At 39.6% G+C, this 12,439-nt stretch overlaps 2 protein-coding genes across 5 annotated transcripts in view; one reads left to right on the top strand and one right to left on the bottom strand.

The window, feature by feature from the left end:
• The window catches only part of cep104 (centrosomal protein 104), a 37,962-nt gene extending 33,918 nt beyond the window's left edge, over nt 1-4,044 (bottom strand). For all 4 annotated transcript variants that reach the window (XR_014770722.1, XM_084721625.1, XM_084721626.1 and 1 more), the window contains exons 1-4: nt 3,970-4,044; nt 2,674-2,800; nt 2,335-2,508; nt 1,125-1,263 (exon numbers count right to left, since the gene is read on the bottom strand). Coding sequence is in view for 3 of the 4 variants with exons in the window: in XM_084721625.1 (XP_084577751.1) it covers nt 1,125-1,263; nt 2,335-2,508; nt 2,674-2,786 (426 nt within the window). In the remaining variant the exon portion in view is untranslated. The remainder of the gene's footprint in view (nt 1-1,124; nt 1,264-2,334; nt 2,509-2,673; nt 2,801-3,969) is intronic.
• Nucleotides 4,045-5,025: 981 nt separating this feature from the next.
• On the top strand, nt 5,026-11,918 carry lrrc47 (leucine rich repeat containing 47). Its single transcript, XM_084721624.1, has 7 exons — nt 5,026-5,656; nt 6,302-6,760; nt 6,878-6,994; nt 8,306-8,421; nt 9,621-9,723; nt 9,872-9,961; nt 11,454-11,918. The coding sequence occupies exons 1-7, from the start codon at nt 5,087-5,089 to the stop codon at nt 11,673-11,675; spliced, it is 1,677 nt and encodes a 558-aa protein (XP_084577750.1). The 5' UTR covers nt 5,026-5,086; the 3' UTR covers nt 11,676-11,918.
• The last annotated feature ends 521 nt before the right edge of the window (nt 11,919-12,439 follow it).

The following is a 12,439-nucleotide window of genomic DNA, read 5'->3' as shown; positions in this document are numbered from 1 at the left end:
ACATCGTGAGTCACACTGTTGCCCTGGCTGACATATTCCTTCATTACCACGAACATGGATATTGTAGTTTATTTTAAATCAATCCCACATAAACTGTCCTGTTGGTGTAAATATTGAAGCACCGAATGTGTATTGATTTGCTGCTGAATGTAGTCTCAAACAAATGCTTCATGTGTCTTATATGAATGCTAAAAAAAAGAAAATAGGGAAAACTGAGCTTAGGACTGAGTGACACATATACAGGAGGGAAGAACTGAGAGACAGATTAAAACATTGCTGGTTTTTTATCTTTACACACTACAGATTTAGAAAAAAAATGTCTTAAAATGTTCATGTTTTGATTAATAGTTTAGTTTTTTAAAAATGTTAAAAAGCCTTCACATGACATCAGAGTCAACAGTGATGTGTTGCTATGTCTGATCAGCAGTGACAAATCCCAAATTTATTAACTTCATAAAGATATAATATGGAAAAACGGAGGGAAATTATCATATTTGTGTATCTCCACTTGATAAAGGAACAGAATCCATTCATTTACTGTGAATGAACTAAATGATTATTTGATTAATCATTTCAGCTCTATTGGAAATGAAAATGCAAATGAGTTTTATGAAGTTGAGGGTATGACTGGAAAGCTCACACAACAATTCAATGGAAGCCACACAGTTTGATATTGGAAGACATTCCTAAACTATGTACAGAACACAAACTGCAGTCTTTCTCAAATTACCCTGAAATGGTTTATTTTCTAACAGACTGTATCTATTAGCCTCATTTACAGTAATCTTAGCATAAATCAAGGCAAGATAACTTCTATGTGTTTCAAACACTAGTGAGAAGTTCAGAAAAACAGCCGATGCCTTTAAAATCTGTATTACACTCGTGTTTAAAAGACACAGTTTAAAGAAATGACTCCATATAGAGCGGCTGTTAATGGTGAGGTTGAATGTCTTTTAAACAAGACTTTGTTGTTTATTTCTCATTAATGTAACCTAATTAGTTCTGGAAGGCAGCATCAATCAAAATACTTTTCTACAATAGTTTGGACCAGTCTTCTGTACTACACAAAAACCTCTAGACAGTGAAACAGTGGTGTAGATGCATCGCTGCATTTAACAGAGTACCTGATTGTACTGATTGTAACGGTTGACATGGTTCCTGTGAAGTGTTATTCTCAGGTACGTTCCAATGGCGTCTACATGGACTGATTTCAGCTCGCGAGCTTTGAAGCCTGTCTTCTCATTGTCCGACAAAGACACGTACCTGTGGTGAGAGTACAATGCTGCTTTTCAGTTTAGCTCCTCTGCAGAGACATACAGTACTAAAATGCATTGTTACATTTTAATTCCATTACAATATGCTGTACAGATACTTAATTTATACATGTGGGGTAATTTATACTAGATATGTGTATCAGTGTGCAGCACTTGTGAGGTCAATGGGGACCAATGTTCCAGCTGTGTGCCAGTACAGCAGCCTGCAGAGCAACTTTCTCCTGTCCTGTTTCTTGTACATAAATATGATACATGCTAGGCTCAAGTATGTTGAGAAAACAAATCTATATCAATCATAAGCTAGCTAGTTGCAAGCTAGTAGCAAAGTGCTAGGTAACCTGTCAGCTAATCTAAATATATCATTATCTAGCTAACTAGCTAGCACTGTGCTAACATAAATGAAATTAAGATGTGACTAGCCTCTATATCGCTTCTACACAGAATTCACAATGGTCTAGCACATAGCATATCATACAGGAAACAGGAAAAGAGAAAGTTGACCACGGTTCCGAAAGGCACCAAGCATGCTCAATTACTACTGGAGCACAGAGCAAACAGGGCCGGAAATTGGGAAGCGCAAGTTGCTAAGATGCATGTATTTTGGCCCCAGAACACTCCCCTCAGGTGCCCTGCAAGTTCTGGCCTTAAGACTAAAATCCGTCCCACTTGTTTATATCGACCTGTGAGATATTACTGAACCCTGAGCTGATGGTTATTTTACTGTAACTAATAGCTCTTAAGTTATACAACAAAAGGCCTAGACTGTCGAATCATTTTGGACATACCATATGATGACCACAAAGCTTGCTCACTGCACCTCTTTCATGGTATAGTCAGTTAAATACAAAATCAAGCCAGCTCAAAGGAGCAAATGCAAGTGTGTAGAAAGCATCACCACCAGGTACTTGAATGAGACTGTCTTCACCATAAAAAGCCAGCATTTGCCATTTAATCACTTTAACACTTAAAGACCACCAGTGTTTATGTTTGTGCCGTTGTGTGTAGAAATTCACATGTGGGTGCAAGTCAAGACTGAGCCTGGCCGAGTCTGCAGTCTCACCCAAGTCTGCGAAGCTGCCCAGGGAACCCTGGGGTGCTGGTTTCAGGGAGGGTGTCTCCAATATGGAACTCCACCTTGGCTGGGATCAGGTACTGGTGGGCCAGCAGCTGCAGCTTTCTCACCCTACTTCTCTCCACCAGCTGGAGGGTGATGTGCTGAGGGTAGGAGCACAGCCTGCGAAGTATGTGATTCACACATTAAGAAGAAAGAGGAGATGTACGGATGTTCCAGGAAAATTCATTAAAAAGGGTATTTATTGCTTCTACAGCTTAGGAAGGCCTAAAGTTATCATGAATGAATGTGACATGCTTTTGAAAGTAAAGCCATGTGTTAAAGTACCTGCTGGATTTCCAGCCGTTGACTGTGGGTGCATGCACCATAAGCTCCTTGGCACTGCAGTTGTCCTCATGACTTGAAGAATTGACCACAATAAATCCTATCTTTCTGGGCATCCCTCTGGTGGACACTGATACAGCACAAATAAGACAAGTATTTTTTTCTGATATTTTACATTTGTGTTTTTGAACATCTCCCATTATAGTGACATAATACCTGAAGCTGCTCGACTAACAATGAGTGACAATAAATTGTTGGCCTCTATATTGTGTGTCTAGTTTGAACCAAGAACTAGACCATCTTTATGGTACCAAACACCTTTTCTTGTTAGTGACTGAAATGTGCCCATAGCACCAAGTACTGTTAAGAACTGAAAACTGCCATTACTTGGTGTTCGTGTTCAATATTTGAGAACTTGAGCTACAGATATTTCCTGGTTTCTTTACTCATCTATGACAGTAAACTGAATATATTTGGATTGTGGACAAAACAAGTCATTTGGGGACGTCACCTTGGGATTTGGACAACATTGATCGAAATTTTCACCTTTCCCGACATGTTATAAATAAATAAAATAATTGATTAATCAGAAAATAATTGACAGATTAATCGACAATGAAAATAATCATTAGTTGCAGCCGTACCAAACTGTGTTGACCATATGATGCGCAAGAAACTGACGGAACAGAGTTAACAGATTTATTTCAGTCCACGAATTTAACAATAACAAAATAAGTACTTAATACGCAGTGAGATATTAAAGGCTATTAAACTTACCATTAAAATTAATGCTATTAAACAAACTTTGGTTATGTGGAGTCAAATAGTATTTTATTCATAATTTCTGCCATTTATCATTTACCTGAATGTAACTATCTATTGTCCAGTAACTGTTAATACGAATGTTAGAGGATTTAAGATTTGCTGATAGGTTTACATCTGCCACATAGGACAGAAAATTCGTATTCATATTAAATGGACAATATACTGCAAGAAGTTTTGTGTATGATTCTCCTCAGTGAAAATACACTATGGTGGATAAACACAGCCCCCTTGGGGAGGACAGAGAAGTCCTTGCTGACTTGCACATGTCGGGCGGGGGGCATTAACGTTAGCTAACTGTTAACTACTCAATCAGCCAACATAGCTAGTCTTACAGTAGCTGTATTGTAAAGGTATTTTGACCGTCTAAAATCAAATGAATGTGCTGACAACCGCCATTCGTTATGTTCCACCTCTACTAAATTTACATTTCACGGCAAATAAAAGTTTCTTGTGCGTATTTCAAACGTATCTTACCACGAACATCACCGTAATGTTGACAGCTCGTCGTCCCATCTCATCTCCATAACCACCGCTGACAACAACCAGCTCGGACATGCGCAATGGAGGGAATGTCGTCATTCGCAATGGATTGTTATCAATGTAGTTTTATGTGCGTTCACGTATTTTTTTTTAATATATGTATATATATGCGGTTATTTGTTAAGGCCAACTTTAATACATCTGGTTCTGTGATACCGCTGACTAAATCTTAAGACGACTGTTATATTGATAAACACTGAAAATATATTTTCTAATTTTTCACAACTTCTTCCTGGCCTTCGGGTGGAGCACTTAGGTACTACAGGAAGTCAAAGACTGGCTCCAAAATAAAGGCATAGCACGTAGTGATAACTTGAGGCAGTTCGGTCTTCCAATATTGCGACTATATTACGATTATAATATTAAAAGTCGTGATACAAATATTCCACAAACTACAAATATGCCACAAATTAACAAAAGAAACACAGGCCTTATTTTATTATTATTATATTTGCTTTTTTACATTTAATTTCCCAACTCTATGGTGCTGCATATTTTACCTACACATTCGATAGGCCCTTAACATCTCTAAAGTGCAATTATACCATGAAATATATATTTACACTATGCAATCATCCCATGCAATTATATACACTGTAAACTATCTTGTGTGGGGATGACAACTAACGTTTTAATTTCATTATCAATGAATCTGTTGATCATTTTCTTGATTAATCAACAAGTTGTTTGGTCCATAACAGAAAATGTTGAAAAATGTTTCCTGAAGCCCAAGGTGGTGTCCTGATATCCTATCCTGTTTTCTTTACAGTTCAAAGTTATTCAGTTCACTAACACAGAGGATTAAAGAAACCAAAAACATTAATGTCTAAGAAGCTGAAATCAGAGAATTTTCACATTTTTTCATAGAAAATAACAAAGTAGTTGGCGATTAATTTCATAGTTGCACCTCTAATCCTGTGAACGTCCTGCTTGTATCCTGTGAAGCCAAATCTCTGTGCTCTGTGGGTATAATAATTTATTTTGAAAAAAATTAACCGGATCTCATGTATTTTATTGTCTCAGCAGTCTTGACAACTGGTTGTGTAGCAGCATGGGTGACATGGAGAAATGGCCAGAAATAGAGAAAGCAGCGGCTGGGAAGAGACGTGAGCTGGTTTTACAGGGTGCAGCTGTGGACGGGAGGATTTCTTCAAACGGTGGACTGTCCTCTGCCATCTACTCCCTCACACTGCTGAATTATCTGGAGGTTAGCCAGTGTCCCAGCTTGACAGAGATCCACGAGGACCTCCAGAACCTGACAAACCTCCAGAGCCTCATCCTGTGCAGGAACAAGCTGGGCTTCATCCCCGATGTCTTTAGTCACCTCAAGTCCCTGAAGGTCCTGGATCTTTCAGTTAACAACCTCAGGGTTTTACCGGAGGGGATCACTCAGTTAAAGGAGCTAAACACGCTGAATGTGAGCTGTAACAGCCTGGAGGTCCTGCCGGAGGGACTGAGCCAGTGCACCAAACTCTCTACCATTAACATCTCCAAGAATCACATCACCAGTTTCCCCGCTGACTTCTACTCCGAGCGGCTGGATCTCCTCAGCACACTGGTGGCCTCTGACAACTCCATCGACAAGCTGAGTGGAGATATCCACAAGCTAGCTGCTCTGAAGGTGAGCCGAACTTTAATCCCAGACCTCCTCCAGCTCACCAAACACTCTCACAAAAAAATCACGATTTTGAATTGTTGGTACACCGTTTTGAATTTGGCACAACGCACAACACACTCCGTGTTCACCAACCAGCCCTTTTATACATGTCATTGTCATCTCGTAGTCGCGTTTTCTTTACGAAAAGTGCTTCTGGGTGGATCAAATGTACTCCGAATATAAGAAAAGCCGTCACTATTTTTGATGTGTATCTTAAATTTTAGTTAACGAGAACTCACATTTCCTAACCGGCAGTGCAGCGCTAAAATGGCAGACTTTTAATCAGACAATCAGACAACCAACTGTTTTTATTGAGTCATACCCATATATCAGTCTTTTTGTCACCTACTGCTACGTTTTGGACAACCAAGTAATAGCTATAGGCTTGGGTGGTGATACACAGACGCATAGGGTGGATGTCAAACGCTCTGGCGCAGTGCATCCTGGTACATGTAGGCACTGCTGCACAGCTCCACAAACAGGAATGCTCAGCTGTCTTGGTCAATATAGCACACAGACTGGCTACACTGATTGGACATCCATATGAAAAGTGTTTAATTCTCTAAGCTCATGCACTTGGTTTCGTCCTCCTCATGTCTGTCTTCCCAGGTGCTGGATCTCTCTAACAACAAGCTGAGCGAGATCCCCACAGATCTGAGCGATTGCCCCAAGCTGAAGGAGATCAACTTCAAGGGCAACAAGCTGAACGACAAGCGTCTGGAGAAGATGGTCAACGGCTGCCAGACCAAGTCCATCCTCGACTACCTCAGAGGAAAAGGAAAAGGGAGGGGGGACGTGGAGGGTGACACGGACGGGGGTCGCAGTGCAGACAGGGGGAAAAGGCAGCATCAGAGGAAGAAGAGGGAGAAGGTGGCAGAGGAACAGGATGAGGTGGAGGAACTGAACAAGATGGTGGTTAGGGTTCTCCATGTTTCAGACGCTCCTACAGCACTCACAGTCAAAGTGAACACGGAGGTGAAAGATGTTCGACCGTACTTGGTGTGCTGCGTGGTCAGAGGCATGAACCTAAAGCCTGGGAATGCTCTCAAACGGTTCCTGGTGGCTCAGGTAAGGTCAAACCGCTCATAAGGTGGAATGCATTTGATCATTTTATTTGTTTATTATGACTAATCCTATGCAGTGTAGTCATGAAAAAAGACTCACAGGTCTGTTTTTTTTTTCTAGACAAAGCTTCACGACGATTTGTGCGGTAAAAGGACCATAGCAACTATTGCAACTCATGATGTAGAGCTTCTCAAAGCTCCCCTGACTTATGATGTCAAACCACCTACACAGCTGAAGGTATGCAAACAAAGACTGGCTCATTATTTTCAGATTTCAGTCAAATTATTATGCCAACCAGACAGAAAAAAATCTGTATTTTGCAGTAATCAACTCAAAAAAGTCCAACCCCAACTCCCCAAAAGTTGGGACATAAACATAAAGGTTTAAAACATAAATAAAAGCAGACTGCAATGATTTGTAAAACGTATCTATCTGTATTCAATTAAATACATTAAATTCAATGGTCAAACTGCTTAGCTTTATTTGTTATTGTAAATACACTTATTCTGAATTTGATGTCAGCAACACGTCTCAAAACAGTTTGGACAGGGGCATGTTTACCATTGGCAACAACAACTGGCAAGAGTTTGGGAACTGAGGACACTAATTGTTGAAGTTTTGAAGGCGAACTTCTTTCACATTCCTTCTTGATATATGACTTAAGTTGCCCAACAGTCTTTGGTCTCTGTTGTTGTATGTTGTCCTTCATAAGACACCTCACACTTTCAAAGAGAGACAGATCAGGACTGTAGCCAGGCAGGTCTAGTACCCAAACCTGTTTACTATGAGCCACATTGTCTTGCTGAAACAAGAGACATCTCTTAAAAAAGACGTTGTCTGGATGGCAACATCTGTGGCTCCAAAACCTGCACGTACATTCCAGCATTAACAGGGCCTTCTAACTAACACCACAACTTTCCACAACCTTCTAGCCTTTTGTTGCTGCTGTCCCAACTTTTTTGACACATGTGGCAGGCATCAAATTCAGGGCAAGTGTAAATCTCCAAAAAAAAGCAATCAGGTTTATCAGTTTGAACATTAAATACCTTGACTTTTTTGGAATTGGAGTTGTTTTTTTTTTGGAAAGTCTTGTGTGAGCTATTGACATTTTTATGTATTTGCTATGTAGTCCGTTGTAACTTACCTTTTCCACAGCTGCCATTTTGACATAAAATAGTAGAGTAAACACAGGTGTTACCAATAATACTAATTATATTTTGTTTGATTCAGATCAAGCAAAGTCATTGTGCTGCTCTTGTGCATGTTGGCTCACTGGAAAGGCTCTGCTACACTAAATGTAGCGGGACCTTGATTAGCATCATTGCGTTTACCCTACTATTTCATATCAATATGGCTGCTGGGGAAAAAGTCTATTGTCACTGAAAAGCAGGGCACAAAATTAGCTAAATTAAAATCTGATCAAGTGGCTGATAAAATTTGAACATTCACTAGCCATTTGGCCGGAGGACATAAAAGTTCATTATGCACCCTGCTGAAAAGCTCTGAAAAAAACATCTGAATTTTACATAAGAACACTGTGTTTGTTAGATTGTGCCACTTGGTCGGAAGGAGATGACGGCCGTCGAGCTGATAAGACACCTTCAGCTGGAGGCTGATGAGCTGAGGAAGCAGAAGAAGAGGCAGAACGTCACTGGGCTTCACAAGTCAGTACAACTCATGACTGTTCTGTGCCACACACGCTTTGTCTGTTTTATTGATAGTGTTTTGAAAGATCCTCCTTAGTTAACTGCAGGCCGGACTTGAGGAAAATCAAGGAGAAAAATCTGAGTTAAAACCTTTGTGTGGAAGACACGTACACTGATTTATAAAATTAAAAGACAACGTACATGAAAGAGACAATACTTAATGGTACATTAAAGTTATATTATTTTATTCACAAAAATATTTGCACGTCATTGGTACAAGCTGATAAAGGCTTTAAAACGAAATGTCGATATCTGCCCAAAATGAAGATTTCTGCTGATATGTCGGGCCCATAAGATGATGCAAGTATGACTGTGAGTGCAGAGGGTTTTTGACGTGTCAGAGACAGATGGCAAAGTTCCTGTGTGCAGTGATTGCTCAGCATTGGTCATGGTCAACACCACAAATTTAACTGCCTGTTTTAAGGGCAGTCATCCCAGTTATAACAATGAATTTGTGAAGAACAAAGCGAAATGAAAGACCTGTCAGCAGTCGTCTTCTTTTGTCCTGAGAATGTTTACAATGTGAGAAGAGTAGGCATAATAATATGTTAATTCCAGTACAGGAGAGATTTGATGTTATTGGCATTCAGGTGGAAAAAAGAAAATATGTGCATAGATGAGTATCAACAATCAACCAAATATGAGCAGAATGTATATCAGCAAAATATTCAATAACATTCATCCCTAAATAAATTTGGGCAGAAAACATCAAACTTGTTTGCGGTTTTGTTTGAACACACGAGGGCGCTCTCGCATCACAAGCCCACATTGTGTCTGCAGGCAGCTCTTATCAGTGTGTAATAAAACGAAAATTATAATTTAAAGATATTGATCTCTTTAACTGACACATTTAAATATCAGATTACAATACTTGACATGGCTGATTTATAAACTTATCAATACCACTAATGCTTTTTTTTTTTTTAAATCTGGGGTGAATGCATCACACTGTTCATCACACATTTTCCTAGTTTAGTAGAGACCGGTCAGGAAGATACAACAACTGGTTGACAAGCTCTCTGCCAGGTCTCACACACACCAAATGAAACCTGCAACTCATAACTTTTCAAGCCAGTCATATAAAGAATATCACATTACATTTGTTTAAGCCATTACATGATGTCATCTGTCTCAAATATATGTTTTTTTTTTTACAGGTACTTGCAGATTTTGCAAGGAAAAGCACTCTATCCCTGCTTGGTGGATGCAGAAGGACATGTGATCTCATTCCCACCTATCACCAACAGTGAGAAAACCAAGGTGTGTATGAGCATGTCACATTAAATGCTGTCATACGCCACCGCTTATCTTTTGTGCCACCTTGTCATACATCAGCCCACAGGGTGCCTCTGTGTCTGCTCGTGATATAGTAGAAATAGTTTCACCATCAGCTGATTGTACTCTACAGATTAAGAAGATGACCAAAGAGTTGTTCTTGGAGGTGACGAGTGCAACCAGCCTGCAGACCTGTAAAGATGTTATGGACGCTCTGATTGTAGTAAGCTTCACTTTTTCTCCATTTTCTTTTGATAAGTCAAGTTCATAACACCTTGTTTCTATTGGTTATAACATGTTTATGTAAAACATTAGTGATACTAGAGGGAAGTTCACGGAAAGTTCAGTATTCAGTAAATTTCACTGTACTATTTCCCATGAAGGAGAGAACACAGCTACCCTAATGAAAATGTGTCCTCATAATGTTGCTCTGGATGGACCGACATTACAATGTTTAGACCCTGCTTGAGAAGTCAAGTGTGTCCCAACCCATACTGAACGCTAATTCTAAGTAGGTTTTGAGTCTGTAGTGTGGAAACATGACAAAATGAATAGTAAAGTCACTTTTTCGACACAGTCCCACAGTGGAGGAGCTGCTCACATCACAGATAAATTGTAGTGATGGTATCTGAAGAAAAACATTTTACAGTCTCTTTGTGAAGTTTAAGAGGCAGTGACATTCCTGGCCTCTTATTTTCCAAAATCCCTGCCCCTACGTGAAACAATGAAAACCTCCCAGTGACACACTGAAAATGGAAACTTACCCTAACTTGGTTGTTAATGGTAAACATAGACATTACCAGCTTTTACTTTTTTATTTGCAGGGATTTAGCCATTTCAGTGTCAGGGCTCACCTCCCCATGTGAACACACTCGACCCAAACAAGGTTCTCCCCGACACTACTCTATCCTGCAGGGCCACTGTTGCTGCATCCTGGGCTTTGTTCAGGTTCAAAGGGCTTGACGATATGGACAAAATCAAATATCACAATGTATTTGACCAAATACCTGATATTGTGACAACATTGTGGGGATGACTGTTGGTGCTCATACAAAATTTTAGCACAACGTCTTTGATAAATAATCGTCAGTAATGTAGATATAATGACTATGTACTATAAGTTGGTAAAGGCAAGTGTTCAGTCTTGTCAGTTCAGCCCTTAAAACCAGGAGATGACAGCACTTATGTCATATAATGATACCTAGAATCTAATCTGAGATGTAGTCTCATACAAATATAATATAAATATGTTGCCCAGCCATATAGCTTAATGAAAGCCAGAGCATGTTGTCCCCTACATCAGAATGATAATGTGTCTGCAGCACTAACCCAGTCCTGCAGAGACAGGTCTGCCTAAACAAGACTAAATGGCATCTGATGTTGCATGTATTGTATTATTTCCTGTTAGTATAAAATGGAAATGTGTAGATTTTTTTCTATGCCAACAGCTGAAACACTATACAGCTGTGATTAGCAGGTACAGAATAAGTGTATAGTGCAGATTTGGGCCACATCTTGTGTCTTAATGTTCGCTGCCTCTGTCTTTTACCACCTGTTTTCCTGTTTTGGGTTTATTTGACATTAGTAGATAGTAGTGGTGATAGTAGTAGTAGATGTATAGTAGTTTCATAGTGTTTGTGCTGCAGTTTCAGTCTGTTCTCTTATTTAAAAAATCACACATATTTAAATAAAGACAATTTCCTGTTTCATCACAGAAAATGGCAGAGTTGAACAAGTTCACGGCAGAGCATCAAGAGGAGGCGGGGTCAGACGGAGAGGGCGACTGCCCAAAAGAACCAGCCGCCACCTGTGAGACCTCCAGTGAGCTGATTGTCCAGCAGGTCCGAACCGTCGACCAGGACGGGAACCTGAAGGTCGTCTACCCGTCGAAGACCGATCTCTCCAAAGATGTCAGCAACTTGACTGTCATTTGGTAATCGTGCTGCGGTTGACCTCTGATGTTGACACCCACTCACATGCTACATGAAGTAATTTGAACAGATTAACGTTGTGGGACATTAAGGCTATGTTTTGACACCATGCAACAAAATGATATCCCTTTATTCCAGGGAGCACAGAAAATCTGATCCTAATAGGATTTTTTTTCTGATGAAAACATCCAGCAGCAGTTTGATTTTTAGTAACAATAAGTGTCGCCTGTTGATGAATGTTAACATTTATGATTGATGTACAGCTTTTTAAACCCCGTGTAGGAATACTTTAATACATCCTCATGTTTCCTGAAAGCATAATCAACGTGACAAACTTTGTGTCAAAATATCCTTATTTTTGTATTATTTACAAACTGAAGACAACGTATCAGTTGGTAAAATTAATTTTGTTCAAATTCACATTCAAGATCACTTATCTGTTGTACTGGAAGATTTGTATGACTATTTATCAACTGAAAATATTGGCATTTTCCCTTTAAGCAGCAGCGAATAATGTCTGAATTACACCTCATTAAATTTGAACATTTAATTTCACTAATAATTCCTGTTTTCATTCATTGTATTTCAAGTGTGCCCAAGATCAGTTTGCCTGACAGTAGCAGAAGGACCAGACCAGGTTTATTAGACCAGCAGCCTGCAGGCCAGATACAGCCTTTGTGAATTTTTCTGTGGCCTGCAAGAGGTCGCCTGTAAATCAGGCTTGCATGTGTGTGTTATGATAAACAAAACTAAGGTACATATCTCTGAGC

Source organism: Lutjanus erythropterus, chromosome 6 (genome assembly GCF_056507025.1).
Source record: "Lutjanus erythropterus isolate fLutEry1 chromosome 6, fLutEry1.hap2, whole genome shotgun sequence".
Taxonomy (NCBI): domain Eukaryota; kingdom Metazoa; phylum Chordata; class Actinopteri; order Lutjaniformes; family Lutjanidae; genus Lutjanus; species Lutjanus erythropterus.
This window is presented reverse-complemented; position numbering and strand designations above follow the sequence as displayed.

Coding starts and splice junctions, on each gene's coding strand:
- lrrc47 (XM_084721624.1), top strand. CDS start 5,087: ATGGGTGACATGGAGAAATGGCCAGAAATAGAGAAAGCAGCGGCTGGG. Junction 6,995..8,305: donor AACCACCTACACAGCTGAAG/GTATGCAAACAA, acceptor TGTGTTTGTTAG/ATTGTGCCACTTGGTCGGAA. Junction 8,422..9,620: donor AACGTCACTGGGCTTCACAA/GTCAGTACAACT, acceptor TTTTTTTTACAG/GTACTTGCAGATTTTGCAAG.